At 45.5% G+C, this 27168-nt stretch overlaps 1 protein-coding gene across 1 annotated transcript; it reads left to right on the top strand.

Moving 5' to 3' along the window:
- Positions 1–1721: 1721 nt before the first annotated feature.
- RAC2 (Rac family small GTPase 2) lies at positions 1722–23192 on the top strand. The gene is made up of 7 exons (XM_081879547.1): positions 1722–1887; positions 5471–5542; positions 9698–9815; positions 11767–11829; positions 14599–14758; positions 18892–19024; positions 22094–23192. Exons 1-6 carry the CDS (start codon positions 1853–1855, stop codon positions 19020–19022), a joined length of 579 nt encoding a protein of 192 aa, XP_081735673.1. The 5' UTR covers positions 1722–1852; the 3' UTR covers positions 19023–19024; positions 22094–23192.
- Positions 23193–27168: the final 3976 nt, after the last annotated feature.

Raw genomic sequence — 27168 nt, 5'->3', positions numbered from 1 at the left:
ATGAACTGATATAAAGTATAGGTTATGGAATAATATGCAGTTGAGAACAAGACCCACGGAGGGGGTGGAGGGAAGTTGGGAGATTCAGAGTAATCATTATATATGGATATGCATTTGGTTTGTTATAATTTTGTATTTGTAAAATCAAATAAAAATGATTTTTTTTTTTTTACAAAAGGAAAAATGAGAAACGGAGAGAAACTGAAATTTGCACAGGAATGTATTAATTTGCAAATTTTGTCCATCCTTGATACACAGTAGCTTATAATGAGACCACTATGTCCCAAATCTGAAATGACCAAATTGCACCACTATGGGTGATGCCCCATGACAGCAGAGTGGGGGGAAATTTGCAGAGGAGAGATCTTGCAAGTGCTCTGGAAGAAAGTCCTGCAGAAAGAAGAAATGGAGATGGAATGGGAAGACATATTGATGGTAATTTAGCAATTATCTTTTGAGTTGTGTAATCACTGTTGTCACAATCCCTTCATCTGAAAGCCTGAGAATACTGTGGGAAACCATGCCAGCCTCATAGCATCTAAGGACATGATCCAGTTGCAACTCCACAGGAGCTAAATTACCTCACTATGGTTCAGTAGCTGACACATGACAGATCACTAAGGTGCCGCACTGCTCCCCATTGTTTCGTAATGACTTGGTACAGGCAATGGCAGTAATTAATTGTGTGCTTGTTAGCAGAGCAGAGTGGCGACTAATGAAAGCTAATTTGTCAAGTGATAGCTGCAATAATCACATGGACAATTCACCCTTCATTAAAACACACCAATCTGCTTTTAAAGGGGCACACAGTGAGTGGGCTCACACTCTCTTCTTGGGCCACATTACTTATAAGAACATAAGAGGCTGCTGGATCAGGCCAGTGGCCCATCTGGTCCAGCATCCTGTTCTCACAGTGGCCACTGAGATGCTTGCGGGAAACCCTCCAGCAGGACACAAGCACAAGAGCCCCCCTCCTGTGGTTTCCTGTGCGTCAAAGAATAGACATAAACTGAGTGATTGAAAGATTTATGGCTCAATTATAAGAGGCCCCTTTTCTTTTGGGAGGTGTTGATTTCATCCTCCAGGTGATCTCTTTAATGAGCATGCATTCAGACTTGCTTGCTTACACAAAGCTTAGACAGTGTTTGGTCTTTATTGAGCCTTAGGTCTAACGGCAGAAAGTTGATTTCGTCGATTGCACTCGGATGACAGAGCACTTTAATCCACTTTAATTGCACAAACCTAAATTTCTGGTATGCTCTTGAATCCCTCCGGCAAAATATCGGAGGCAACCTGCAACTTTTTCAGTGTCTAATTAAACATGGAAACCCTTCATTCCCTACTGGAAGAAAGTGGCTTCTCTCTTTCTTCACCAGGGGGTTGGAAAGAGCTACAGCATGAGCCCAGTCCATTCCTCACCCAGATATCTTCTCCTAAACTAGGAATGCTACGAAAGAGAAGAGGCTCCCCTTCTGTGCTTCCCCCACCCTCCATCTGCTCTTCTGGATGTTTGGAAGCTACACAAGTAGCTTCCCCTACAAGTCCAAAGCCTGGAGTCACAGAGTGTGATGAGAGGAAATGGCTAGCCATATGGGGCAAGCAAAGATAGAAAATATCTCTTGAAATGGCATGCTTGCACATGCCCCTCCCCGGCTGCCTGGTGGGGGGAAGGGACCAGTAGGCGGGTTGAGAAACAGCCTCTCTTCCCTTTCCTTCCTAACCCACAATCTGCTGTTCAATTCGGCTTCCGTTTTGACATAACTGCCGGAGGCTTTCCGCCATCATCGCTTGCAAGCCGTTAGATCTGACCGGGGGACTCAACGGAACTCCATAAGTCCGCTAGGCCACAGCCATGCAAGCCATCAAGTGTGTGGTGGTTGGAGATGGGTATGTACCATTTGCTTGAGGGGACAGGGGAGAGTGAGGGAAGGCGTGCCTCTTCCATGGAGTAGACCCTTCCTTGCTCCGAGGCCCCAGAGCTGACAGCTTCTTTCTGTGTGTCTTTCAGAGAGGCCATGCAAGCACAGGAAGGAACTGTGACTTGCTTCAAGGGCAATCAAGGGTGGGGGAAGAGCACGCCTCAGGCCAGGAGTGGGCGACTTGTGGCCCTGTCAGATATTGTGGGGCTCCAGCTAGTGTGAGCAATGGTCCATCAGTCCCAGCTAGAATGGCCAATGGTCAGGGATGATGGGAGTCCAGCAACATCTTAGAGGGCCACAGGTCCCCCCCCCCCATTTCAATATGTTGCATAAGAAGAAGATGCTTTTCGATAAATTCTGACTTGGATACAGAGTGTGTTATTTCTGTGTTGTATTTTATGGCTTTGCTTGTGGGGTCGAGGACAGATTGCAGAAGGGTATTGTGCACTTCCAAATGTCAAGTGTCTACTTTCTGTGGGAATGATTGGAGAACTTCCCTGGTCTTTCTGACAGCGTATCCAGAAACAGTTGCATTCTGTTGGTTGGTGGGTTTGAAGGGTGGGACAGCAGAGTCATCTCTGAAATGAATTGCAAGTGAAGATGTGGCCCTTGTATTGGCAACCCTGCATTTAGGCCATGCTTTCTCTGCATTATACCTACATGCACCACACACACATTGCTTTCTGAATCCTTCCCTGGGATCTTTCCCTGCTGTGCTGATTAATCTGAAACACCTTTAGAAGAAGAGCCACAGCTCAGTGGTAGAATATCTGCTTTGCAACTCCAGGTATGGTTGGGAATGTCCCCTTCCTGAAACCCTGGAGCATCACAGCCAGTCAGTGTAGACAAGGTTGAGCTAGATGGACCAACCGTCTACATTCCATTAGATTGTTCACACATTACACCGATCTGCCTCAACGCACGTACAACGAGTGCTTGTGTGAAAGTGTACAGCTCTTGATTTGTGCAGCTTAGGTTATCGGGTACATAGAATGGGCACTTATTAAATGTTACATGTGGATCACTGTATGAGTCTACAGCTCAATTATTTATGTACACAGGTTGTACATGCAGGTTGAATGCAGCATGTGGACACCTCTAAAGGTTCTCAAGAGAGAATATGCATGTGACCATCCATGGGCAAAAGCTTACATGGGAAAGCGGAGGCCTTTGCACCGTGGCAGCCTAAGGCACTAAGAGTTTCTATTGTGTATACGGCACCTATGTGACCCTTAAAGGTGTAACCAGAATAATCACTTCCTGGTGTCACTATAGATCGGCAATTGGGCCAGCAGCTGGAGGGGCAAGGGCTAAATGTGGACCTCTGGGAGAATACCACCTGGCCCAACAGTTTCCAAGTGAGAGGTGAAAACATGGGGAGCCAGATGGATTGTGGGCTTCCCACCATGCAACAGTAGACATGTGCAGGTGGAGTTAGGCCTTTGGCCTGACACACACCTCTTCCTTTTTCTAAGAACTCCCCCAGTAAAACTAGTTCCTGATTGGGGAGAGCCAGAGTCAGAAGCCACCATGATGGATGGTGGGATGAGAAATGAGAAGTACAAAACAGGAGCATCTTTTACTGCACCAGCTTGTAAAAGGTTCAGCTCAGGAAAGTGCTTGCAGTACAAAGACTTCTTTGTTGGGCAACATCTTCACCTCCTTTCTGCTGATGTGCTCTGGGTGACTCAAAAACATATTATTTTCCACAAACAGAAACAAGCTCCATACAAGCTTTCAACTTCTCTATGTCTGAGATTTGCAGCCCGATCCTCCGCATGTTTTCTTAGATGAAAGCCCGACTCAGTTTAGGAATGTACAAATCTGTCAGGTTCTGGTTTCCCATTTTTGCAATCTTAAATTCACTTCTGCACATTTCCACATCATTAAAAAAAATGCACAAGGAACTTACAATCAACATTTTAATGAGAATTTCTCCTAACGCACACATTTTTAAAGGCAATTTCTGCTAATGCACACATTTTTGGGAGGGTGTCAGTTTCCCCTAATGCAACACATTTTTGCATGTTATTTTCTAATGAACACATTTTTATACACACTTTGCCCCAGAATATGCATTTTGGTGCACATTAATTGGCTGGAGAACTACAATGCAAAATTCAGAGAAGTGTGAATTTTGAAAGATGCCTAGGTTTTCATTCACACATTGTTTTGGAAAGTCCCAATTTGATAGGCTTCCCTTTAAAAGCAAACTCAATCCCATTTCTCCCCCACCCCTCCACTTCCTTGGACTGCAACTTTAGTTTCTTGCATCTTGGATAGGATCTGTGCATGTATCTGCTAAGTAGCACTATGGACAGTTAGGGAGGAGGAGAGAAGCTTGAAGAGAAGTTTTGAATGCAGCATCAAGAGGGTGGCACATATTGCAATGCCAGGAATTTTGGATAAGGTTGTCACCTGGGCCAGCAGCAGACAAAGAGACTTTCCCACTCCTTGCACTTTACTAGTCCCTTCCTCTTAAAAATACCCCAGAGAGGAAGTCTGTAAGCTCTCTTTCTCACATATGCATGCAAATTTTAGAAAACAGAAAGCACCATTCTCTTGAGCAATTCAGTAGGGCAACTACGTGTATGAACTAGATTGCATATTCGATCTCTAACTAAAAGGATCTGGCAGATGTACCAGGTAGTGGGGGCTGAGGGGTCTTTAGGCCCCCCAAAAAAATTTCAAGGAGGGGGCTGCCCCCTCCCAAATCCTGTGTCCCTACTCTGCCTCTTCCTCCCCACCCAATGTCGTGTGGGCAGCAGGAGGTCAGGCACAGAGCCCTATTCTATCCTACTCTGCAAAAACGGCTTCCCATTTTGGCCATTGTTGAGCGCTCACCTGAGCTTCATTGGATTCAGGTCCTAGTTTAGGTTACAATCCTATACCCACTTACCTGTGAGAAAGACCCGTTGAACTCAGTGACACTTGTTTCAGAGTAGACACATATAGGATCACCTTGTTAAAATCTTGTATGAACCATGTCACCATCTCATGTGATGTCCTGCTCTATATACCTTCTTTTAGAGAGGCACAAATATGCAGAGCAGGGTATTTTCAGTGGTGGCACCCACAATGTCACAGAATATCCCCAGGCACACCCACTAATCTTTTTCACTGCTCGAGATTTGTAGCAGATTGAAACCCCACTCCACCAACCCTTTTCTCATTTATAACGTCCCCCAAAAACGTATCCAACTATCCCAGCTTTTAAATTATTGAGAGTTTTAAAAATCATTAAAATTATTTTTATTTTACTATTGCTGTGTATTTCAACTGGTTTGAAAACATACCAGCTGCTCTGAGTTGTTGTTGCTGCTGCTGCTGTTAAATGGGAAGGTGAATTTAATGAATGAATATATGAATGAAAGTGACACTTTTTCTTGCGTTCCTTCCAGCTTTTCATTGCCTTGGGATTAGAAGGGGGCCTCGGAGGGAGGCTCCCCCTTTCCCTACTGTCTGGACTTCCTGCTCTGCTTCATTAGCAGGCATATTACTGCAGAAACTGGAATAATAGGTGTCATGTGCTTCTTTCCCCTTTTCTACAGAGCTGTGGGTAAAACCTGCCTCCTGATCAGCTACACCACAAATGCCTTCCCAGGAGAATACATCCCTACTGTGTGAGTATGGAATCATAGAATCATAGAATCATAGAATCATAGAGTTGGAAGAGACCACAAGGGCCATCGAGTCCAACCCCCTGCCAAGCAGGAAACACCATCAGAGCACTCCTGACATATGGTTGTCAAGCCTCTGCTTAAAGACCTCCAAAGAAGGAGACTCCACCACACTCCTTGGCAGCAAATTCCACTGTCGAACAGCTCTTACTGTCAGGAAGTTCTTCCTAATGTTTAGGTGGAATCTTTTTTCTTGTAGTTTGGAACCATTGCTCCGTGTCCGCTTCTCTGGAGCAGCAGAAAACAACCTTTCTCCCTCCTCTATGGTGCAGCTCAGAGGCAAAGTGTCTATAGGCTGTGGACCTTGAGCTTTCGAAGAATTGAGATAACGCTTATTTTTGTTTCTCCACTAAGTCTTTGGCCTGTAGAGAGAAAATAAGAAGGTAGCAAGTCCCCACAGCTCATGTAAATGCAGTATCTGTGGGAATGTTGTGGATAGTAGGAGAGGATATACTGATTAAATATTAGTGAGCTAATAGCAGCGCACCTTCCCTTGTACATAGCAGGAAGCTAATTGGTAGATTCATTAGAATCTCTTGAGTTAAGCAATCTGGTCTAGCTTGTCCAGATTGGATTTGTTCCAGGTAAATTCCTCTTTATTCCATCTTAAAAACAATAAAGATACAACAGTCTTCTTTTAAAAGTAATAAGAAGTTTACTTACATTCAGTTCACAATATAATCCTGAAGGCAGGCTTTAGCTTGTAGTTACAGATACAGAGAAAGGTGTGGATTCCACTTGTGAGGAATGAGCCCATGTGCTGCTGGCTGAGAGCCAGCAGACAGCAAAAAGCATCAAGAGCATCAAGAGAAGAAGGGAAGATGGCTGCATGACTAGCCCCTTTATGGGGTCTCCCAGGGTCACACCAGTCTACCTGGTCACATGCAGGGGGAGGAAGCTCCAGACCAGGTGTGAGAGGAAGTCCTCCTGGCCAGAGTAACATCCCCCTGTGTGCCCACTCTGGGCAAACAGGCAATGTTGTATTTGACTGCCTTTTGTGATGTTACATCCCACAGTATCACAGTAACTGCATTCCTTTAGGTCAGTGGTTCTCAACCTGTGGGTCCCCAGATGCTGTTGGACTACAGCTCCCATCACTCCTAGCCAGCATGGCCAGTGGTCAGGGATGGTGGGAGTTGTATTCCAACAACATCTGGGGACCCACAGGTTGAGAACCACCGCTTTAGGTGAAAACTAATGGTGGAGCAGTGTGTGTGTGTATTTGGATCTGCCTAATAATCAAGGTCTTTATTAGTTAGCCAGAGGCCACCCATTGTACAAACCCTGCTCCCCCTACACATTGTTGTTGTTTAGTTTTGTCCGACTCTTTGTGACCCCATGGACAAGAGCATGCCAGGCACTCCTATCTTCCACTGCCTCCCTCAGTTTGGTCAAACTTATGCTAGTAGCTTTGAGAACACACACTGAAAACAAGATAGAAACAAAAGATCCCATCCAGCCTTCTGCACAGCACATGACCAAAAGGAAGTATATTGCTACATATATTTGTTATACAACTCGGTCTATTTCAACTGAAAATTGTGAACCAGCTTTTTCTCAAGCGGAGGACTAGGACACCACCAGGTGGGCGGGGCATTTCTTTTTAATAGACAGGACTGCAGTATTGATGGCAGACCACTTTATTTAATCAAAGGGCTTCACTATCCATACCTCAGTAAAGGGTAGGACACTCTGGAGAACTTTCCAATAATATCCGAACCTCCAGGGATGTGCAGCAGCGTTGTTTAATTTATATGTAAATAATAGTATTACTGCTCTATCCAGTGTTACTTATAGTCCAGTGTAGAGAGGCTAGTTTCTCTTCTGCTGTATGTTATCTTCTCAGTATTGGAATGTGTGTTTTTGAAATGTGCTTTTTCTGCTATGTTATTATGAAATGGTTCTTATTTTTGCTATGCCATGAAATGGTTGCCATGCTGTTGTTTTGCTATGCTATTATGAAAATGTTTTTGTAGTGTGTTTGATATGCATCCCTGTTTCTTGTGAGCCGCTTTGAGCATGATTTCTTTCTGGGAAAGCAGTATACAAATAAAATGAATGCAATGGTGATATTGTTCTTGTATCCTCCTCACAAGTGGGCTTAATGAGGAGAATATGGGATTTTTGTTGTTGTAAATTTTAATCACTATTAATTAGGATAAAACACACTTCATGGCAGTTGGGAAAGCTCAGAGGCCGCATAATGTGTTTTTCTGACTACAACTCTCTGACCATTGGTCATGCTGCCCGGGGCTGATGGGTGTTGGGGTCCACAATATCTGGAGGGCACCATCTTGAGGTAGCCTTGGGCTGGAGGGACATGGTAACATTCTCAAGCTGTTCAGACTATAGCTGGGAGTCAATTGCTTCATTTGTGTATTGGTTTAGTGTAGAGAAGGGGTTTGGAAGCTCAGGCTTGCAAGACTTCTCTATCTTGGCCTTTGGGAGACTCCCTGGGTTACACCCCTTCTCCTTGTGTGTTTCCGCCTGACTGGTATGTGTCCTTGAACCCTGATAATCCAGAAACGTGTGTGTAGAAATTAGCTAGCTGTGCAAAGGTAACATTGTCATGTATTGCTCCACCCACTTTTGTCTCTGGCCCCACCCATCACTGGCATGTTGCCCTCTGACTGAAAAAGGTTTCGTTTAGGCTTGGTATACATGCAGGGAGTTACTTATATGGGAGATGATTAAAGCTTTGACACATAAACACCCCTCCAATTTGAAGTGGTGCAGCCCGGAATTTTACCACTTGAGTCAGAACAGGCAGAGTAGTTGAGAGATACTTTTGAGTCACCCTAGGTGCTATTGTTGCCTGCTGGGAGGTAAAAGGCTCTCTTTGCAGGTTGAAATGGAATCCATTCAACTGATTTCCAAGGCAGAAGCTGTAATGCTTTATCCCTTATAAAAGCACAAGAATTCAACTTGATCCAGATCATGATCATGTAAAAAAACCAATTATTAATTTTGAAAAACAAAAACCAGGCCCCTGTTGTGATGCATGGGCATGCTGTGATATCACTGCAAGGGTTACATGTTGGAATGACATGTCACATGTCCCCTAAGTAGCAACCACAGAAAGTTAAGAGGTTTATAGAGGGCTGTAGTTATATTTTCTCCCAATGTGCGTTAAAAGAGAGGTGGAGGTGTGAAACTTTCCTGCCATTAACTTCCTTAAATTAACTTATTTAGGATCTGTCAGGTAAAACCTATGAGGTTGCATTTGTCAGGAAGCCACAACATGAACTATATGTCCTCTCTCCCTTAAACGAAAAAGAACAGTAACAGGAAACGCCCTACTCCACCCAGATACAATAAATTTCTGTGCCACCTAATGTCTACACTATATCATGACAGTTTGCACACATTCTCCCATGCCCAATATTAAGCAATTCCCCCTCCCCCCTTGCCACAGCCATCCCATAAACCCATTCCCTCTGGAGAGGCTTTCTGTGGGACACATGTGGCTGCTGGGTGAAAAAGAGGTAGACTGAGATGTTTTCCTCCTGTGAACTTCCTAAATTTGACTTAAAATGGGCAAAGATCCTCCCCTTCAAAACAGCTAATGTTATTGTAGTTGGAAGCAGTGTCCGGGTAAAAGGTAAAGGTAAAGGTAAAGGGACCCCTGACCATTAGGTCCAGTCGTGGCCAATTCTGGGGTTTCGGCACTCATCTCGCTTTATTGGCTGAGGGAGCCGGCGTACAGCTTCTGAGTCATGTGGTGAGCATGACTAAGCCACTTCTGGTGAACCAGAGCAGCGCACGGAAACGCCATTTACCTTCCCGCCGGAGCAGTACCTATTTATCTACTTGCACTTTGACATGCTTTCGAACTGCTAGGTTGGCAGGAGCAGGGACTGAGCAACGGGAGCTCACCCCATCACGGGGATTCGAACCGCTGACCTTCTGATCGGCAAGTCCTAGGCTCTGTGGTTTAACCCACAGCGCCATCCGTGTCCGGGTAGAAACTGGCAAAAACTCAACTTTGCCAAAAACAACAACAACTGAACAACTTTTGTGTCCAGATTTCCACTTTTTGAAATATGGCCACCCTATTAACTGTAAGCTTTAAGGAACTGACACCTACTTTTGTTACAGATTTGATAACTACTCTGCCAATGTAATGGTTGATAGCAAACCAGTAAACCTGGGGTTGTGGGATACGGCTGGCCAGGAGGACTATGACCGCTTGAGACCTCTCTCCTATCCTCAGACAGTGAGTTCCTCTTGTTTTCTCATATGCATTTTCTCTGCAGTTTTGGACTCAGTTATCCATGCTCTGGTGACCTCCCTATAGCTGGACTACAGCAATGCACCGTGTGTGGGGCTGCCCTTTGAGACAATCTGGAGGCTGCACCTAGTGTTGAAGGCAGCTGATAGGCTGCTAAGTGTGGCAGCTCAATGGGACAATGGATCCCTGGTCCTGAAAGCACTGCACTGGCTGCCAATGAGCTACCAGAGCCATAAGTGGCTCAGGGCACAAGCACCTAAAAGAGCAACTTTCCTAGTGTCAACCACCTCAGACTCCATGCTTGGTATACCACCTTATTGATGATTGACCTGTGTGAGGGTCTTCCCAGTGGCCTGAAGTGGACCACTCAACACTGCTTCTGCCTCTAAAGAACAAATCACATTTGACTATATTATCCTTCAGAACTAAAAGATAATAGAACTTTTTATTATGTTTATTCTGCAAAATAAAGTCATATTTTTCAGCACTGGTGTAGGCTTTGGCTTATGTTTTCCTTTTTGGTACTGCCTTTTCCCTGCTCACACAGATACAATGGAGATCAGGGCTTTTCTAACTTATATAGAAAAAACAAAAGTGAATATAGTGGTACCTCTGCATGAAAAAATTGCAATAGGCCAAAATCACTTCTTCATCCTGTTATAGGCTAAGATGAACTGTCAGGTAAAGCCTGAAATGGAGCAAAGAAGTTAATATGCTGTGTCAGGTGTGGGAAACATTTTGCCATCTGGATGCTGCTGAACTACAGCTCCCATTATCCCTGGCCATTGGTCAGGTTTGCTGGGCCTGATGGGAGTTGGAGTCCAGCAGCATCAGGACTTGGAACAGATAGACCTTCAAACAAAGGGTGGTCCTCTGTAATGTAGAAAAGATGCCCACCTGCCTGTATGTGGGATGGTGACAAGAATCAAAGGTAACTAACAAAGGTTATCCTAGGGTGTCAGAAGGAACATGTCCTGCCCTACAATCTTCCTCAGTTTCTAGGTTCTCTTTCACTAATTTGTGAAATAGCACTAGTAAGTTTGGGGTTTGTTCTGTCGCTCAATCAGTTTAGTACATCAGTGCAATCTTTCTTCTCTAATGTTTAGCATATTATTTGTGTTGTTTATTTATTTCAGTGAAAGAGATAATTAACTCACTTATTAAAATCAATGGAACCCCAAAAAATGCTTAATGGGATTGTGCTCTATTTTTCACAGTCTAATGAAAAAACAGTGGAGTGTGCTAATATTCATTTTTGTTTTTGTTTTTTTAATTATTTTTATTACATTTTTCTAAATTACATTTCAAAATATTCATTTAAACAACCTGAAATCAATGACTTCCCTTCTTCTCCTACCGTGGTTCGTTTTGGATACCATACATCCCTGCATATTTTACATGAACAATCCATTCAGCAATCCATGGTTACATCCATCAAAACTTATTTACACTGTTGAATTTATCTTAATGCTACCAGTGTTTTTAAATAAACACAATTTTCACCAATATAGCCGGTAAACATTTTCCAGTCTTCTTTAAATGTGCATTCTTCTTGCTCGCTTATTCTATAAGTCAAGTCTGCAAGCTGTGCATATTCCATCAGTTTAAGTTGCCATTCATCTTTGGTTTTAATATTCATTTTGGATTGGTTTCCCTGATTATATTTATTTAGTTTGATCTGCATGGTTTAATGCACTGTTTGCAGGGTTGCTGTTGTTTTCACCCCGTCACTATAACTGGCTAATGTGGAAATAATGATAGTGTCCCACCTTACAGGGTGGTTGTTAAGGATTGCTGTGATGAAGTGTGTGAGATGCTTTGAGTACTTGGGCAAAGCACTATATAAATATTTGGTGTGTTTTGTGTTTTGCTACATGAGACAGCACGAAGCATCAGTGTGACTTTTAAAATGTCCGTTTTTATTTTATGCCCACAGGACGTCTTCCTCATCTGCTTCTCTCTAGTCAGCCCCGCATCTTATGAGAATGTCCGTGCTAAGGTGAGATCATCCTGGTGTTTGTGCAATGGAGGAAAGAGGCACACAGCACGTGAGAAATTGATCATACTTGGTCTCGGGGCCCACTGCAGCGTGGAAAACGTGGTGACCCTGGGTGTTTTCAGCAGGGAATGGCTGGATGAAAAGGAGTAGTGGGAGGCACCGGCCAGGGAACCCCCAAGGGAAACCCCAGAGGAGGAAGACTGAGAGCCAGGGGACTGGTGGTGGGACACCGAGGAGAGGTCAGAGGGAGAAGATGGGGTGGAGGTGATGGATGCTGAAGGGGCTACAGCAGTGGTGTCGCAACGGGGGGCAGGGGGGCAGAGTACCCCGGGTTCCATGTCTGCAGGGGTGACAAGAAGTCACCCCGCGGGGGCTCACGGCGGCACGAGCAGCCATCGCGCTGCCGCAGCTGCATGTGAAGGATCCTCTGCTCGCGGCTGTAGCCACGAGCAGAGGATCCCGGCACCGGTGGCAAACCACTAAGTACAGCGCATGTGCAGCATCTGTATGTAGCGCCATCGCACATGTGCTGTATAGCGCCGCTGCAGTTCCGTACGGGTGGTTCCGGGACCCTCTGCTCGTGGCTGCAGCTGCAAATGGAGGATCCTCCATTCGCAGCTGTAGCAGCGACGGAGGGATCCCAGCACCGTCCGTACAGTGCGGGAGTGGCGCTGGTGGCAAACTGCTATACAGCACATGTGCGGCATCACTGTATACAATGCATGTATCGTACGTAGCAAAGCCGTGCATGCACCCTACGTAGTGACGCCCGCCCTGGGTGTCACGTCATCTTCCTTCACCCCGGGCAACCGGGCTTGGTGAGCAGGAAGAGCAGTTCAGACTATGAGGCTGAAGCAGAGGAGGTCAAGAGACTGCTGAAGAATCCAGGAAGTCTCCCTCTCCTGCTGAGACCAGCTCCCCTCTCCCCTGGTCTCCAAGAACTCAGAGAGTAATGAGAAGAGCAGAACAGAGAACAGGGGTGCACAGATGCAGTTTGAGACTGCTTGGAAAACATTTGGGAGAGGAGGAGCCTTAGAAAGGGTGGGAGGCAGGGACCTGGCAACTGTTCCATAGGAACAAGACCCACTGGGGAGTGTTGCTGACACCTCTAGGCTGAGTTGCATGTTCCTTGAATAAAGAGTGAACTTCATTGACAACAGAGCAGGGGCGGAGGAAGGGGGCAGACAGCTCCAGGTATCTTCACTGAGGGGTTGACATTTGGCGCACTGCGCGCCTGTGACTCCCAAGCTTACCCCAAGCCGTTGGGGGAAGGGGGGAGTTGCGCCGCTTTGCCACTGGCATTCCCCCCTTCCCCCTTCATTTTGACAGCTATGGGGAGGCTTTGGAGTCGGTGTGCCAACTCCAAATGTCGGTGTGCCAAATGTCCACCATCAGCAGCCCGCTCCACCCCCGTAGGCAGCTCACTCTGCCCCCGGCTGCAGGGGGGGTGTGCCGCTCCATGCACCCAAGTGGCAATTCTGCATCTGGGAGGGCACCCTCTATGCCCAACCCCCTCGAGAGCACACCCCGCCCTCCTCAGGAGCACGTCCACCCTGGGCAGCGCAGCCACTGCAACAGAGCTCTGCTTCCTTTATTGCTGATCTGCCTCTGACTCCAGCCCTGACAGCTTTGATCCCTTGCAATGGACAAATTTGTGAGGGCTTAGTCCCGGGGTCCATTGAACTGCCAATGCCTATGTTTTGAAAGACCACCTCCTTTCCTTTGTACCATCATGAGTGTTAAGATCCACTATGAAGATCAGCTTGTACCATCATTGTTAAGAACAAAATGAGTCCCAGAGGCATCAAGTGATGCTGCCAGAAATCTGCCAAGGGACCAGTGTTGCTTCCACTTCCTCCTCCCCACCTGTGCTGTCACTTCCGCTTTCTCCTCTGTCCACACTGTTTCTCTTCCTGTCTGTGGGTGGCTTCCTCCCACACACTTGCCTGCAGAAAATGGACTTCAACAGGATGGAGGAGTGGGAGGATACAAAAGTGGAACTGGGGCTGTCTGTGACACATGGGTAGAGGCCAGCAGCATGATGAATGGAAGGTGGGGGCGCCATGCAAACCTGGAGCTGGCCCTAGGCAAAAAATATGTGATACAAGCGTTCCATGGTGAAACCTCCTGGTTATTGACTGGTTGTGCTTCAGAAACAGTTGTGGAGAGGTCTGGGTTTCATCAGAGTAGCAGCATTGGGGAGGCGATGCTTAACTGTTTCCTCCTGTGCCACTTTTCCAGTTTAAATTTACTCCCCACCCACATCCCAAAGATACTATTTGCTGGATCTGGTGTGTGTGTGTGTATAAATATAGATGCCTGTATTTATTTCCCCACTATTACCAGCATAGGGTTGAAATATAGATCAGGAAAAGATACAGGAGAAAAGATCAAACTCCTCATCTCCAGCACACATATCAAAATCAGAGCCCCAGGCTGCTTTAAAATTATTTTTTTCTTAAAAGATTCCCCTATTATGAATAGGGATGGTGTGAATCAGCCCTTGCCAAGCTAGTGCCATCCAGATGTTTTGTACTGCAACTCCCAAACATCTGGAAGGCTCCACCTTGGCTAAGGTGGTAATATTAGATTTGTTTTGATCCAGCAAGACAATTCTTATCATCTGTAAAGTGTTTGCTAGATAGACTACAATGATACAAAATGTAGCCCAGTTCCTTCCTTCCTTCCTTCCTTCCTTCCTTCCTTCCTTCCTTCCTTTCTGTTTCTCGCCTCACCCTTCCCCACTTCAAATCTTGAACTTTCTTCTAGTGGTTCCCTGAAGTACGGCATCACTGCCCTAGCACTCCCATGATCCTTGTGGGCACAAAGCTGGATCTCCGAGATGACAAGGACACCATAGAGAAGCTCAAAGAGAAGAAGTTGGCACCCATTACGTACCCACAAGGCCTTGCGCTGGCCAAGGAAATTGGTATGTGAGGGTGAGGTGGTGGGAGGAGATGCCCCAATTCAAACTGGGGCTGTTTAAATTGTGGAAACCAGCATAAGAACATGTTGGGTCAGGGGGGTGACCCATCTAGTCACAGCGGCCAACCAGATGCCTATTGGAAGCTCGCAGTTGGGACATGAGTGCAACAAGACTCGCCACTTCCAATTCTGGAAGGATCTGTCCATTTCAGGTCTCTACTTTTCTCATTTTCCCAGCCTTAAATTCAGTTTGAAATTTCAGTTTGAAATTTACAGCTGATTCCCCACTTACATGGGGCATACGTTCCACATGCCCACACACATAGAATCATAGGATCATAGAGTTGGAAGAGACCACTAGGGCCATCGAGTCCAACCCCCTGCCAAGCAGGAAACACCATCAGAGCACTCCTGACATATGGTTGTCAAGCCTCTGCTTAAAGACCTCCAAAGAAGGAGACTCCACCACACTCCTTGGCAGCAAATTCCACTGTCGAACAGCTCTTACTGTCAGGAAGTTCTTCCTAATGTTTAGGTGGAATCTTCTTTCTTGTAGTTTGGAACCATTGCTCCGTGTCTGCTTCTCTGGAGCAGCAGAAAACAACCTTTCTCCCTCCTCTATGTGACATCCTTTTATATATTTGAACATGGCTATCATATCACCCCTTAACCTCCTCTTCTCCAGGCTAAACATGCCCAGCTCCCTTAGCCGTTCCTCATAAGGCATCGTTTCCAGGCCTTTGGCCATTTTGGTTGCCCTCCTCTGGACACGTTCCAGTTTGTCAGTGTCCTTCTTGAACTGTGGTGCCCAGAACTGGACACAGTACTCCAGGTGAGGTCTGACCAGAGCAGAATACAGTGGCACTATTACTTCCCTTGATCTAGATGCTATACTCCTATTGATGCAGCCCAGAATTGCATTGGCTTTTTTAGCTGCCGTGTCACACTGTTGGCTCACTGTTCACACATAAGTGAAATTTCCCAAAGTGGGGAGCCCTCCCCGCTGCTCACTCTCCAATCCATAACAAAAGCACTGTATCTTAAAATTCCCACAACTAGAATCAAAGCTCTAGGACTGCCAGGAGGCTGGAGAAACCGGTGGCTGCTGCTGCATTACCCTGCACATCAGCCGTTGGGTGGGGAGGCTGAGCAGCATGAACAAAGCCCTGCTATGCCTCTGGTGTCTTTAGGGCTTCCTCCACCCTCACCCACGTCCTCTTTGGGTTCTGGGGTGGGTCTCTCTCTCTCCCCCGCCATTTCCTGGTTGGAATTTAATTATTTCATTATTTCCTGTCACTGCGCATGTGTGCAGTTGTGTGCAAGTCAATCACACATAAGTGGGAAGACGCCTGTATTCATTTTCACAAATATTCCTCAGCATTTCAGTGTGAATTTCTCCTTGTGAACACATTTTTGGTATGCATTTTTAATGAATGCGCACATGGCCACGTCAAAAGTGTGTGTGTGTGTGTGTGTGTGTGTGTGTGTGTGTGGTGGGGCTCCTTGCCTGATTCTGTGCATGCTCCTCCCTATGCATCAATGCTGCTCTCCAGTTCTCATATCTATATTGCAGCAGAGCCATTTTTCTACCATTGCACAAACTGCATTGGGTGAATTGGTGCCTATGCTACTCCTCTAGGACGCTGTCTGCTTGCACCATCTTAGAATGATGCACACTGCTTTTGCTAGCAGAGGTTACAATGGAGCCCATTTGCAGAGGAGATTGCTTGTGAAGGAAGGCTGCAGCCTTTTTGCCTCAGATGCCAAGACGTGCAGGATGACCTCACTATCAGTAGTTCATCTGACTGCTTTTGCCTTAACTGTGAGCATTGGAGATGCTGGTCTTTTCAGACTTCCTCTTCCTCCTCTCCACTCCCTGGCCTTTTCTGTCCGGAACTGGTCTTCAAAAGTTCTGTCAGTTGAAACACTGTTCAGCCACAACTTCCTTTTCCTGCCGTGTGGTCTGGCGCTAACCAGCAAAGGGTAACATGCTGCACTCGCTCATTCTCAAGGCCCCTTTCTCTCATTGTACAAGGAACCCCGTTCTTTCCTGCGTAGGTGAATTCATCTTTCCTTTCCACCGCAGCTCCAAGACCTAAGTGGTTGGGCATTTGGGGATACGTAGGTTGAGCAAGAGCCTAATTTGTTCAGGACTTGGCAAATTAATATGATGAATTAGGTTCCTAGGGCAGCCAAGAGACAACAAGTTTAAAACAGTGAATAAATAAAGGAAGCATATAGACAAATGCAGAAAATGAAAGCAAACGAATAAAGCACCAGACTGTTTAAACAAATGGTGAAATCTATTTGCTGTATGTTACAGCAGTTCTGCAGATGGAGCAGCACTTGGTGGTCAAAGTCCAGGCCCATCAGCTCATTACACACCCTATGACCAGCCAAAGAACAAGAAGATGGCAGCATCAAAGAGGCCTGGTGTTAAGCTGAGACAGACATCTTGGGGCCCACTAGAGCCTACATGGTCACTGCAGCTTCCTTTTTTCTTATTTTTAAAAACATATTATCACCAGGGAGCAACCAAGCCAGGCACATTCACAGCTGCAGATGCTCATTTATTATGTTTCACTTATTAGACTCAGAGGTCCATACAGTTAAAGCTATGGTTTTCCCAGTAGTGATGTATGGAAGTGTGAGCTGGACCATAAAGAAGGCTGATCGCCAAAGAATGGATGCTTTTGAATTATGGTGCTGGAGGAGACTCTTGAGAGTCCCATGGACTGCACGAAGATCCAACCTATCCATTCTGAAGGAAATCAGCCCTGAGTGCTCACTGGAAGGACAGATCCTGAAGCTGAGGCTCCAATACTTTGGCCACCTCATGAGAAGAGAAGACTCCCTGGAAAAGACCCTGATGTTGGGAAAGATGGAGGGCACAAGGAGAAGGGGATGACAGAGGATGAGATGGTTGGACAGTGTACTCGAAGCTACCAGCATGAGTTTGAGCAAACTGTGGGAGGCAGTGGAAGACAGAAGTGCCTGGCGTGCTCTGGTCCATGGGGTCACGAAGAGTCGGACACGACTAAACGACTAAACAACAACAACAATTGTAGAGTTGAAAGGAACCCTGAGGTCCAACCCCGCTGCAATGCAGGAATCCTGTCCACAGCCTTCCCTGAGTGGGCTCAAACCACCAATCTTCTGGTTAACAATGAGACGCACTCATCTATTACTGTTTTCTGTCACCTATAGTATTTATCACCAAATCAATGTGTTTGTGTGTTCAGACCCAGAAACCTCCCCCCTAAATAAATTCACACATGACTCAAATTTTGGTTTTGGTTTTTGGCAGAATTTAGGCCACAACTTTGTTGATTACAGAAAGTGACTGGTTGCATATGCTCTGGTTCGACTAGCTCCCTGCCATGATGGTAGCGCTGACCCAGGGTTCCAGCATAGGTCAGCCAAGGGTGAACACCTGCATATGCGGAAAGCCGGGAATGGGCTAACTCCGCCACCCAAATGTCCCCCTGGACTCAGGCATGGGCACAACCCCCTCTCAGGGGTTGACCAAACCATCGAGTCCCTGGATTCCTTTAACGGAATTCCCTTCACATAGGGATGGCGAGAGTGTTCTCCCATCTCTATCACCTGAACCAGAGCCTATCCACAACCTTACAAGTTGCGACGATTTGCTACGTGGGAGGCTAAACCCAAATGGCAACAGCCAGTCAGCGAAGTGGGGAAAATTCCTACCATGCCCCTGTCCCAATGACAGACGACACACGATGGCATAGCAAGATCAAGCGCAACGCCCTAAAAGTAGGGAGAGGTGGGCGGGTGTTCCGAATGCATGTGCCGAAAGAGGAAGCTCTGGGTCACATGCATGGGTATAAATAGGTCCCTCAAACCGTTTGGACTGCGTCCCATTGGCCAGATTGCACCCAGCTTCGAGGGACCTACCAATCGGGTGTTGTGGCTGTCCAAACGTACCCACCCACAACACAGGGTGTCGGTTGTCCAGGTCTCACTGCAATATGTGCCCTCTTTAAGGGAGGACCTGATTTAGCAACAGGGCAGGAGAAGCAAGTTCCCATTTTGTCCCTGTACTCATGATGATGTTGTGATTTATTTGAGTTTAAAAAGCACCCCTTCCTCAGAATGTTTTTTTTGTATTCACAGATGCAGTGAAGTACCTCGAGTGCTCAGCACTGACTCAGCGTGGCCTGAAAACAGTGTTTGATGAGGCAATTCGGGCAGTTCTCTGTCCACAACCCACAAAGACAAAGAAAAGGGGGTGCAGTATCCTTTAAGGGTAAGTAAGTAAGTAAGTACTGGCAAAGGCCTTCATCTGTCTTGGACCTCACTGCCAGACGAAGAGCTCAGATGTCCAGTTTGATTTCTGCCAAGAACTTTGATACTTAAATCAGAATGGTACATAAACAAGGCATGGTTACAAGGTGCAGCAGGTGTACCAGAGGACCAGCTATGTGGCTAGGTGGAAGCTAAGATACTGATTCAATGAGCGACACTTTTTGGAAGGATGGGAAGGTCACAACACTTAGTGTGGCAAATGGACAGAGCCCTGAGACTGGGCAAGCAAGCAGGCAGTTCTCTGAGTGTGTTGAGTTTGAAGAGTCTGTTCATGCCAGGGCCAGCATCCCTTCATCTTGGGAGGTGGAACCGATTCTGGCTCAACATCTGATTCACTCTTAGTGGCTTACCACTGCCTCCAGTCCTACCTAAGCTGCCACCCCCTCCACCAGTTCCTGAACCACTTGTATCTTAACAGAGATTGTGGGAAAGAGACCCGAAGACACCAGATAATGAGACTGTGGCTGGGAGGGAAAACCGTAAAACAGAATCATTCTGTGACTTGCTGTTAATTCCCTTATACAGATTGGGAATTCAGAGATACCTCACCATGGATGGGAGAGCAAATAGGAACCAACTCCCTGTTATATTGGTTCAGATGTAATAAACAGAAACAAGGAAAGGTGCAGCAAGTGAAATCAAGAGACCAATTGTTAAAATATGGGGAAAGTATGGATAATGTTTTTGGCCCTGGAAATTTCCCCTGAAATATGGGCTTTCAGAAAATGAAAGAAAAACGAGACTGTTCTGCCTGGATTAGAGAGGACATAACCAGATTCAAAGACACTATATTTCAGGGGGTTATGGTCTCATAAAGCCAATTAGCACAAAAGCAAGTCAATCTCCATCTGCCGATTTTTGCAGTATCTGCCAATAAGGAGCTATACTGAAAATATTACAAGAGCAGTAGATATAGAAAGGGATCCCATGTTATTTGAGAAAATTAGTTTCTGGAAAAGAAAAAATGTTTGCTGTCTAAAAGGTATAAAATTTTAGTAGTCCCAAGCGGTCGCAAAATCAGTATTGCAAAACAGAATTGGGAGAGTTCACTGTGACTATATTGGAAGTACAGAGGAATTATGTGTACAGGCCCTTGTAAAATAGGTAATAGATGCAGTACTCCCCCCCGGTGGTACTCAAGGGCACTCAGTACCGGCACCTCTCTTTTTTGTTGTTAAAAATGTAGCATTTACTGTAACAACTTCATGGTGAGTACCGGCAGCTATTTTTCTAGGGGGAAAGTACTGGATAGATGGAAATTCAAAGGAGAAATTCACAAAGCAACACCTAGGCAGAATTATACCCCAGTCACTATACCAAATATATTCCTAGCTGTGTCACACATGCATTCAAAGTGTAGGAGAAGAAAGGAACTTTCGCTCACATCTGGTGGGACTGCAGCCTGGTTAATGAATCCTGGCAAACAACAATTCAAAGCCTAAGAGATATCACAAGCTTAGAGTTTCAATTAAACCCTCTAACAATATTTGGGGGACATGTTAAAAACCAATTAGGGAGAGACTATATAACTATAATTAGTTACACATATGCTAGCTGACTTTGCTAGCAAAAGCTTGGAGAACATCCTGTGTCCCGACAGCTGATCAATGGAAGATCTGGAACAGTATGGTCATAGATTAAATTGCTGGTTGCAAACTGTTATGGAAAGGGGAAATACAGACTTTTTAAAGAACTCAGATGTCTTTTATTCTGCAATGGAATCAAAATAGACCAGATGAATGAGTGACTGCAGATTTTCTAAGCATGAGATGAGTTTCTGATGCTATATGTGTGTGTACATAGGATAGAAATAAGGTTTGTAAATCTTAACATATGCACCCTAACTTCCCCCAGAGAATCCTGGGAACTGTAGTTTTGTTAAGGGTGATGGGAATTGTAGCTCTGTGAGGTGGTGGTAAACTACCACTATCAGGATTCCTTGCGGAAGTTGTTTGCTTTAAATTTACTTTAAAATTTCATTTATTCAACCTGTAGGTCCACCCATTTACCGGTCATGTGAAGGGGCTCTACTTTAATTAAAATTCAGGGGCAGCCCCACTTTCCCCTCAACGATTCACTGAATGCATAAGGGAGGAATGAGTGATTTCCCCACTTACACATTTAGTAAGAAAGTCAAGAAAATTTGGATGGACGCTCAACTGAATATGAGAGGGGAGCTTGCTGAAAATAGATGTTTCCTGATACAGTGGTACCTCTCAAGACGAATGCCTCGAAAGACGAAAAACTCGCAAAACGAAACAGTTTTTCGTTTTTTGAGTTGCTTCGTAAGACGGATTTCCCTATGGGCTTGCTTTGCAAGACGGAAACGTCTTGCAAGTTTGTTTCCTTTGTCTTGCAAGTTTGTTTCCTTTTTCTTAAAACCGTGCATTCACTTCGAGGAGCAACTCATAGCACGCGGTGTGGTAGCCTTTTTTGAGGTTTTTGAAGACTTTGGTGATTTTTGAAGCTTTTCCAAAGTCCGTGCTTCGCAAGACGAAAAAATCGCAAGATGAAAAAACTCGCGGAACGAATTAATTTCGTCTTACGAGGCACCACTGTATTATCCAAACAGGAGTTCCTACTGCTGCTTGGGCATCTAACACAATTAGAAACTGCTCTCCTGACTCTGCTTTAGTCAGCAGCAGCCAGGCTGATGGTATCATCTGTACTCTTGCTCTCCTTCCCCCAAGACCAGTCTTTAATGAGTGGCTCTAGTTACCCTCAACAACAAAGGGCAGAGGAGCTAAAAGAAGAAAGTGTTGCCAGGAGTCCAAGAGAAGTCCCAGTGAACCAGCCCACCATTGCTCTTTCTTTCCTCATTTTTTTGTTTGTTAGAGCTGTGGACAGCTGTCCATCGAGCAAAGACCATGAATAGAACCACAAGTCTCCCACACACTTTCCCCAAAGGAAACCTGACCTTATGAAGGATGCTTGGAAGTTCCCACTGCAGTGCCACATGGAAGTCTCACTTGCGGACGGCGCAGACTGACTCTTTTTATTTGCCTTCCAGATTCCCGACCCGGCTCCCTCACCCAATGAATTTGCTCCTTTCTCTGGGCTTTGCTGATTGGAAAGAGACTGAAGACTGGATTCCTCTCCTGTATCTTCTGAAGTGATGCCAGTGAAGAGCTTTGAGATTTTTTAGGGGGGGGGTGGATGCTTCCACACTAGTTATTTAGTCTGGAATTGCCTCCTGGAATTCCTCACTTGTTAGGAAGCCTCCCCATTACACCATATTTAGTCTGCTGTGTTAATTCTGTTTTTCTGATTCATTGGCCTGTGGTTTCCACCCCCACCCCCCCAACCTGATCTATGGCTATTGTTTTTAAAAAAGTTTAGTGCAATTGTAGCACCAATCTCTTCAGTGTGGACAGGAAAAGCACTATTAAGGGGTTTCAAGGCTTCTGTACTTTCCAGTTCCTCTTTGAAGGTTTATTCTGTTTTATTGCTTCCTGTTGATCTTGGCTAAAGGATTTTTGGTTAACAGAGTGTACTTTGCACTGTTAATAGCCTTTCTAAATTGCTCCAATGACAGTTTCTCTCCCTGTGGATGGGAGAGGAGTTTCTAATTACTGCTTTCATCTCACTATACCTTTATTTACTTATTTTAATGGTGAGAAAGCATCATAAAAGTGCTATTTCACCATTAACCAAAGAAAAGAGGGGGGGAATAAGAGAAAATAAGTACTTAACATCTTTCCTCCCCCCTACCACAAATCCCTGTGGGAAGAGAAACTGACCCTGGGGCAATTTAGAAACACCATTCAGCATTTTCAACGTATACCAACATGAAATAGTAAAACAGAAGGCTTTTGAATAGCATTGGAAAGGACCTTTGCTGAATGGACCTTTCTTCTGAGTAATTAATGGATGATCTCGACCCTTATATTGCTGGAGAATACCGCGCTTTGTAAAGTTTCTTGTGTGGTAACTCTGTTTTAATTCCACTTCTAGCCAATTGTATAAAAGCAGTGCTTCAGCTGTGCTAAAGGGCTCTTGTGTGCAAGTGCCCTTGTTCTCTGAAATCTCTCCATATAACCTCTTTGTCCCTGATCACAGCATCGCAAAGAAGGTTCAATAAAGGCTCAATAAATATCTCTGCCACCCTTGACTTGTGCTGGTTCTAAAGAACTATGATAAATTTCCAATTTCGTTGCACTTGTGCAATGTTGCACTTGTGTAATGACAATAAAGAATCTATAAAGAATCTATCTATAAAGAGACGGGTATTCAGGGCTGGGCCTCTCTGATGATGACATGTCTGCTACTTAGCTAAGAAGCTGTAACTCACACATTGCATCTCATTTTGCAAAGCATCATGACAACTCTGACCTACATCAAATCCTCATCCTGGGACCTTGGGGATGTTCTGAGGGATTTTTGACCAATTATGGAGTCCAAGCTAAAGGAGATGTGATGTGTCATAGATAAGTCAGGGCCATGGTCACTTTTGCCTCAAAAGGCATAGTTCCAGTCCTTTGCTTAAGCCATTCAGGTGCCCAAGTTCCTTGATACGGGGAAGAAAGACTCACTTCATCATTGGGTGGTCTGTCCCATGTTGCTGGGTCATCTCTGTGTGTAGGTAAGCAACTCAAGATTTCCTCCCAGATATGCTACCTTCTTTCCCTCACCTTCATGATCCTGACATACCAGGATCTGGGAAGAGTGGGTTGTTGTGGGCTTCCTCCCTCTTCCCATTGGTTAGTTCCTTTCCCCCTCTGCCCCCACTTGCATGATTGGTTACAGTCCTCTAATCCTTCTCTCCTCATTCAGGAACCTTTTGAAAGGACTTCTGGGATTTCAGCATTCTGTCACTTCTAGTCCAGCCATGCAAACTCATGATCGGGTCGGCTGAGCTGTGGGGTCACAAGTGGTATGACCCCAGACACGAGGCAATGGCAAGAAAGCAGCCTGCAAGAGCCACTTGGACATTTAACAGGCCAGAAGAAGGGATGTGAGGAAGACTCAGTCAGGTTTATTTCTGTGATCTAAGGTCACATTCACACCATTTAAAGCACTATGATACCACTTCAAACAGTGATATAGCTCCCCCCAAAGAATTATGGGAGCTAGTTAAGGGTGCTGGGAGTTGTTAGGGGACCCTTATTCCCCCTCACAGAGCTATAATTCACAGGGTTCTGCATGAAGAGGGAATGATTGTTCAGCCACTCTGTGTATTGTACCTCTGTGGGGGTCTCCTAACAATTCTCAGCACCCTTAACAAACTAAGTTCCCAGAATACTTTGGGGGAAGGCATAACTGTTTAAAGTGATATCACTGCCTTGCCGTGGCGAAGGGGCTTGAATAACTCAGAGAAGCTATGAACTATGCTGAGCAGAGCACCCAAGATGGACAGGTCATAGTGGAGAGTTTTGACCAAACGTGATCCACCTGGAGGAGGAACTGGCAAGCCACTCCAGTATTCCTGCCAAGAAAACTCCATGGACAAAGACAACAAGCATATAAAAGTGGTATCATAGTGTTTTAAATGTATGGTGTGAATGTGGCCTAAGACAGCCTTCACCCACTGGGTGCCCTCCAGACATTTTGGACTATAATTCCCATCAGCCCCACCCAACGAGATTGTTCTAACAAATGGGCAAATTTCCTTGCTGCTCCCTGTCACAGGCTTGCCTGTATATACTCCAAGGCACTTGCTTGAGGCAGAGTCTCACACACAGGAAATCTTCCTAATGGTGCCATATGTAACATTATTTTCTGGGTCCTGTAAACCATCTCCTACGGGGTTTGGCAATCAGCATTAGTCAGACCCCCAGGCCTGCTGAGATTCTAGCTTGTCTGAGCCCAGACGTAATATGTCAAGTTCCTGACCTAAACTGTGTTGCCATGGCTTCATGTTGCAAAAGAAGAATCTAAGGCTTCGGTAAACTTCTGCCGAGGACCTTTCTAGGTCCATGTTTTTATCTTAGAATGTGATGGCGTTTTGAGACACGGTGGGTGGAATGTTCTTCTCAGAAGCATATCTTTGGCCCCTGGATCTAAAATACCGTATTTTTTGCACCATAACACTCACTTTTTTCCTCCTAAAAAGTAAGGGGAAATGTCTGTGCGTGTTATGGAGGGAATGCCTACGGGTGGCATGCCTACGGATTTTCCTCCTCTAAAAACTATGTGCGTGTTATGGTCGGGTGCGTGTTATAGAGCGAAAAATACGGTAACTCGTGCATCTCTCCTGTATTCAGGTTGTTTGGGTGGGAAGGGGTTGGGGAACTACTTCCTTATAGGTTCCTAGGAAATATGTAATAAAATGACTCCTTGCTCTCAAGATCTATACTGAGCTTGTTAAAGGGGCGCAAAAATAAAATAGTACATGTGCAGGCAGGCATTAGGCTTGTGAGATCCACTTTTTGAAATAGCAGCACTAATAGCAGCCCAGAGTGGCTGGGGAAACCCAGCCAGATGGGTGGAGTATAAATTTATTATTGTTGTTGTTGTTGTTGTTGTTACTACTACTACTATTATTACTATTATTATTATTAACTGGAGCGGTGTGTAAATTAAAGACACAGGGCACAGCCAGATGAAGAACATAGGAAGAATACCTCATACCGAGTCAGACAATTGCAGACCTACCAACTGTCCCATTTGAAGTGGGACATCCCAGATCACAGAAGCCAATCCCGGCTTTCCTTTCAATCAAGCACCAGAAACTCTATACTGCGGCTGTATGCCGGCGCTGCATAAAGACCTCCCATCAGCTGCTCTTGCTTATCTGACCTGCCACTCAAGTTACCCCGTGACCCAGATGTGTATGTGTATAAGCAGGATGGTTGGTAACAACTTTCGCGGGATGGTAATTACGATGATTATTTTTACTTATATGCCAGACCGCTTTACATCAGCGCCTTGGCTTCTCTCCCCTCCATGAGAAATGGTGCCAAAGGGCATAAATGAGGAGAGGCTGCACCAGCCCATCACAATTAAAATCAGTGCCTTCTAGGATGGCAATTACTGAGCATGCATAATATGCAAGGAGATTGGAGACACTCTGGACTTGGGCCGGGGGAGAGAGAGAGAGAGAGATCTCTGCTGCTCCTTCATCTTCCCAGAGTCCTCAAAGATCCCCACAAGGAACTGTGCATGGCTCCACTTACGTTCCATCGCATACGCACACACTAATTCGCATACGCGGAGCAGCGGATGGGGCTGGAAAGCTGGAAAGAGCGAGAAGGCGACGGAATGAGTCACCCATCAAGACTAATAGCCTACGGGTTGCTAAAATAAAACTGATGAGAGCTGTCCCTGTGGTGCAATAGAATTGGCAGCTGCTGGCACCTGTATTACTGACTCATTACAAGGGCTCTGGGAGCACTGTGGTGGAATGGACCAGGAGAGGAGAGGGGCTGGATGTGATCCCTAGTTACAGGATGCATTTGAGAACATCTCCCCCCAAGCACTCGGTGCGTGAGATTTTTTTTTCCCAGGAGTCCCACTTGCTTTGCTGCCCATCTGCTACCCCGTGAGATTTTTTTACCCATTGATAACAAGGTTCAGAGCAACAGAAATGACTGCGGAGAACCACACGCACACTGGGAGAGAAGAGCTGTAGATGAAAAGCAGCTTCTAGCTCTCGATAATTCTGTGCAAGGGATCTCTACCACACATTTTATTTTGGAGATTAACAGGAACAATGGGCTTAAAGCCAGTTCTCTGGCATTACTAGCTGTGAATCAGCTGTAGCAATAAAATAAAATAAATAAATGCATTCAATAAAATGGTGCTGTGGTTGCTGTGAACTCAACAACCCCGTAAGAGAATGCCTGTAATGCAGGAGTGGGAGACATGCTTTGCCTGCAAATGACCCCACCAGTTCAAGTTCAGGTATTTCCAGGTAGGGTTGGGGAAACCACATTGCTTGAAGCCTTGGGGAATGGCTGCCAGCCAATATGTTTCATTTGCTTATTTGGAGCATTTATGCCCCCACCTTAACCAAAATTTTCAAAGCAGCTTACAATATACATAAAATGCAATTTTGTAAAAAGCACAAGACAGTGCTGAGATGGATGGACCAGCAGTGTGGCTCAGGAGATGATGATATTGAAAAGAACCGCATATTACCTATTC

The sequence above is a fragment of the Podarcis erhardii genome (assembly GCF_964252035.2).
Source record: "Podarcis erhardii genome assembly, chromosome: 10".
Taxonomy (NCBI): Eukaryota; Metazoa; Chordata; class Lepidosauria; order Squamata; family Lacertidae; genus Podarcis; species Podarcis erhardii.
This window is presented reverse-complemented; position numbering and strand designations above follow the sequence as displayed.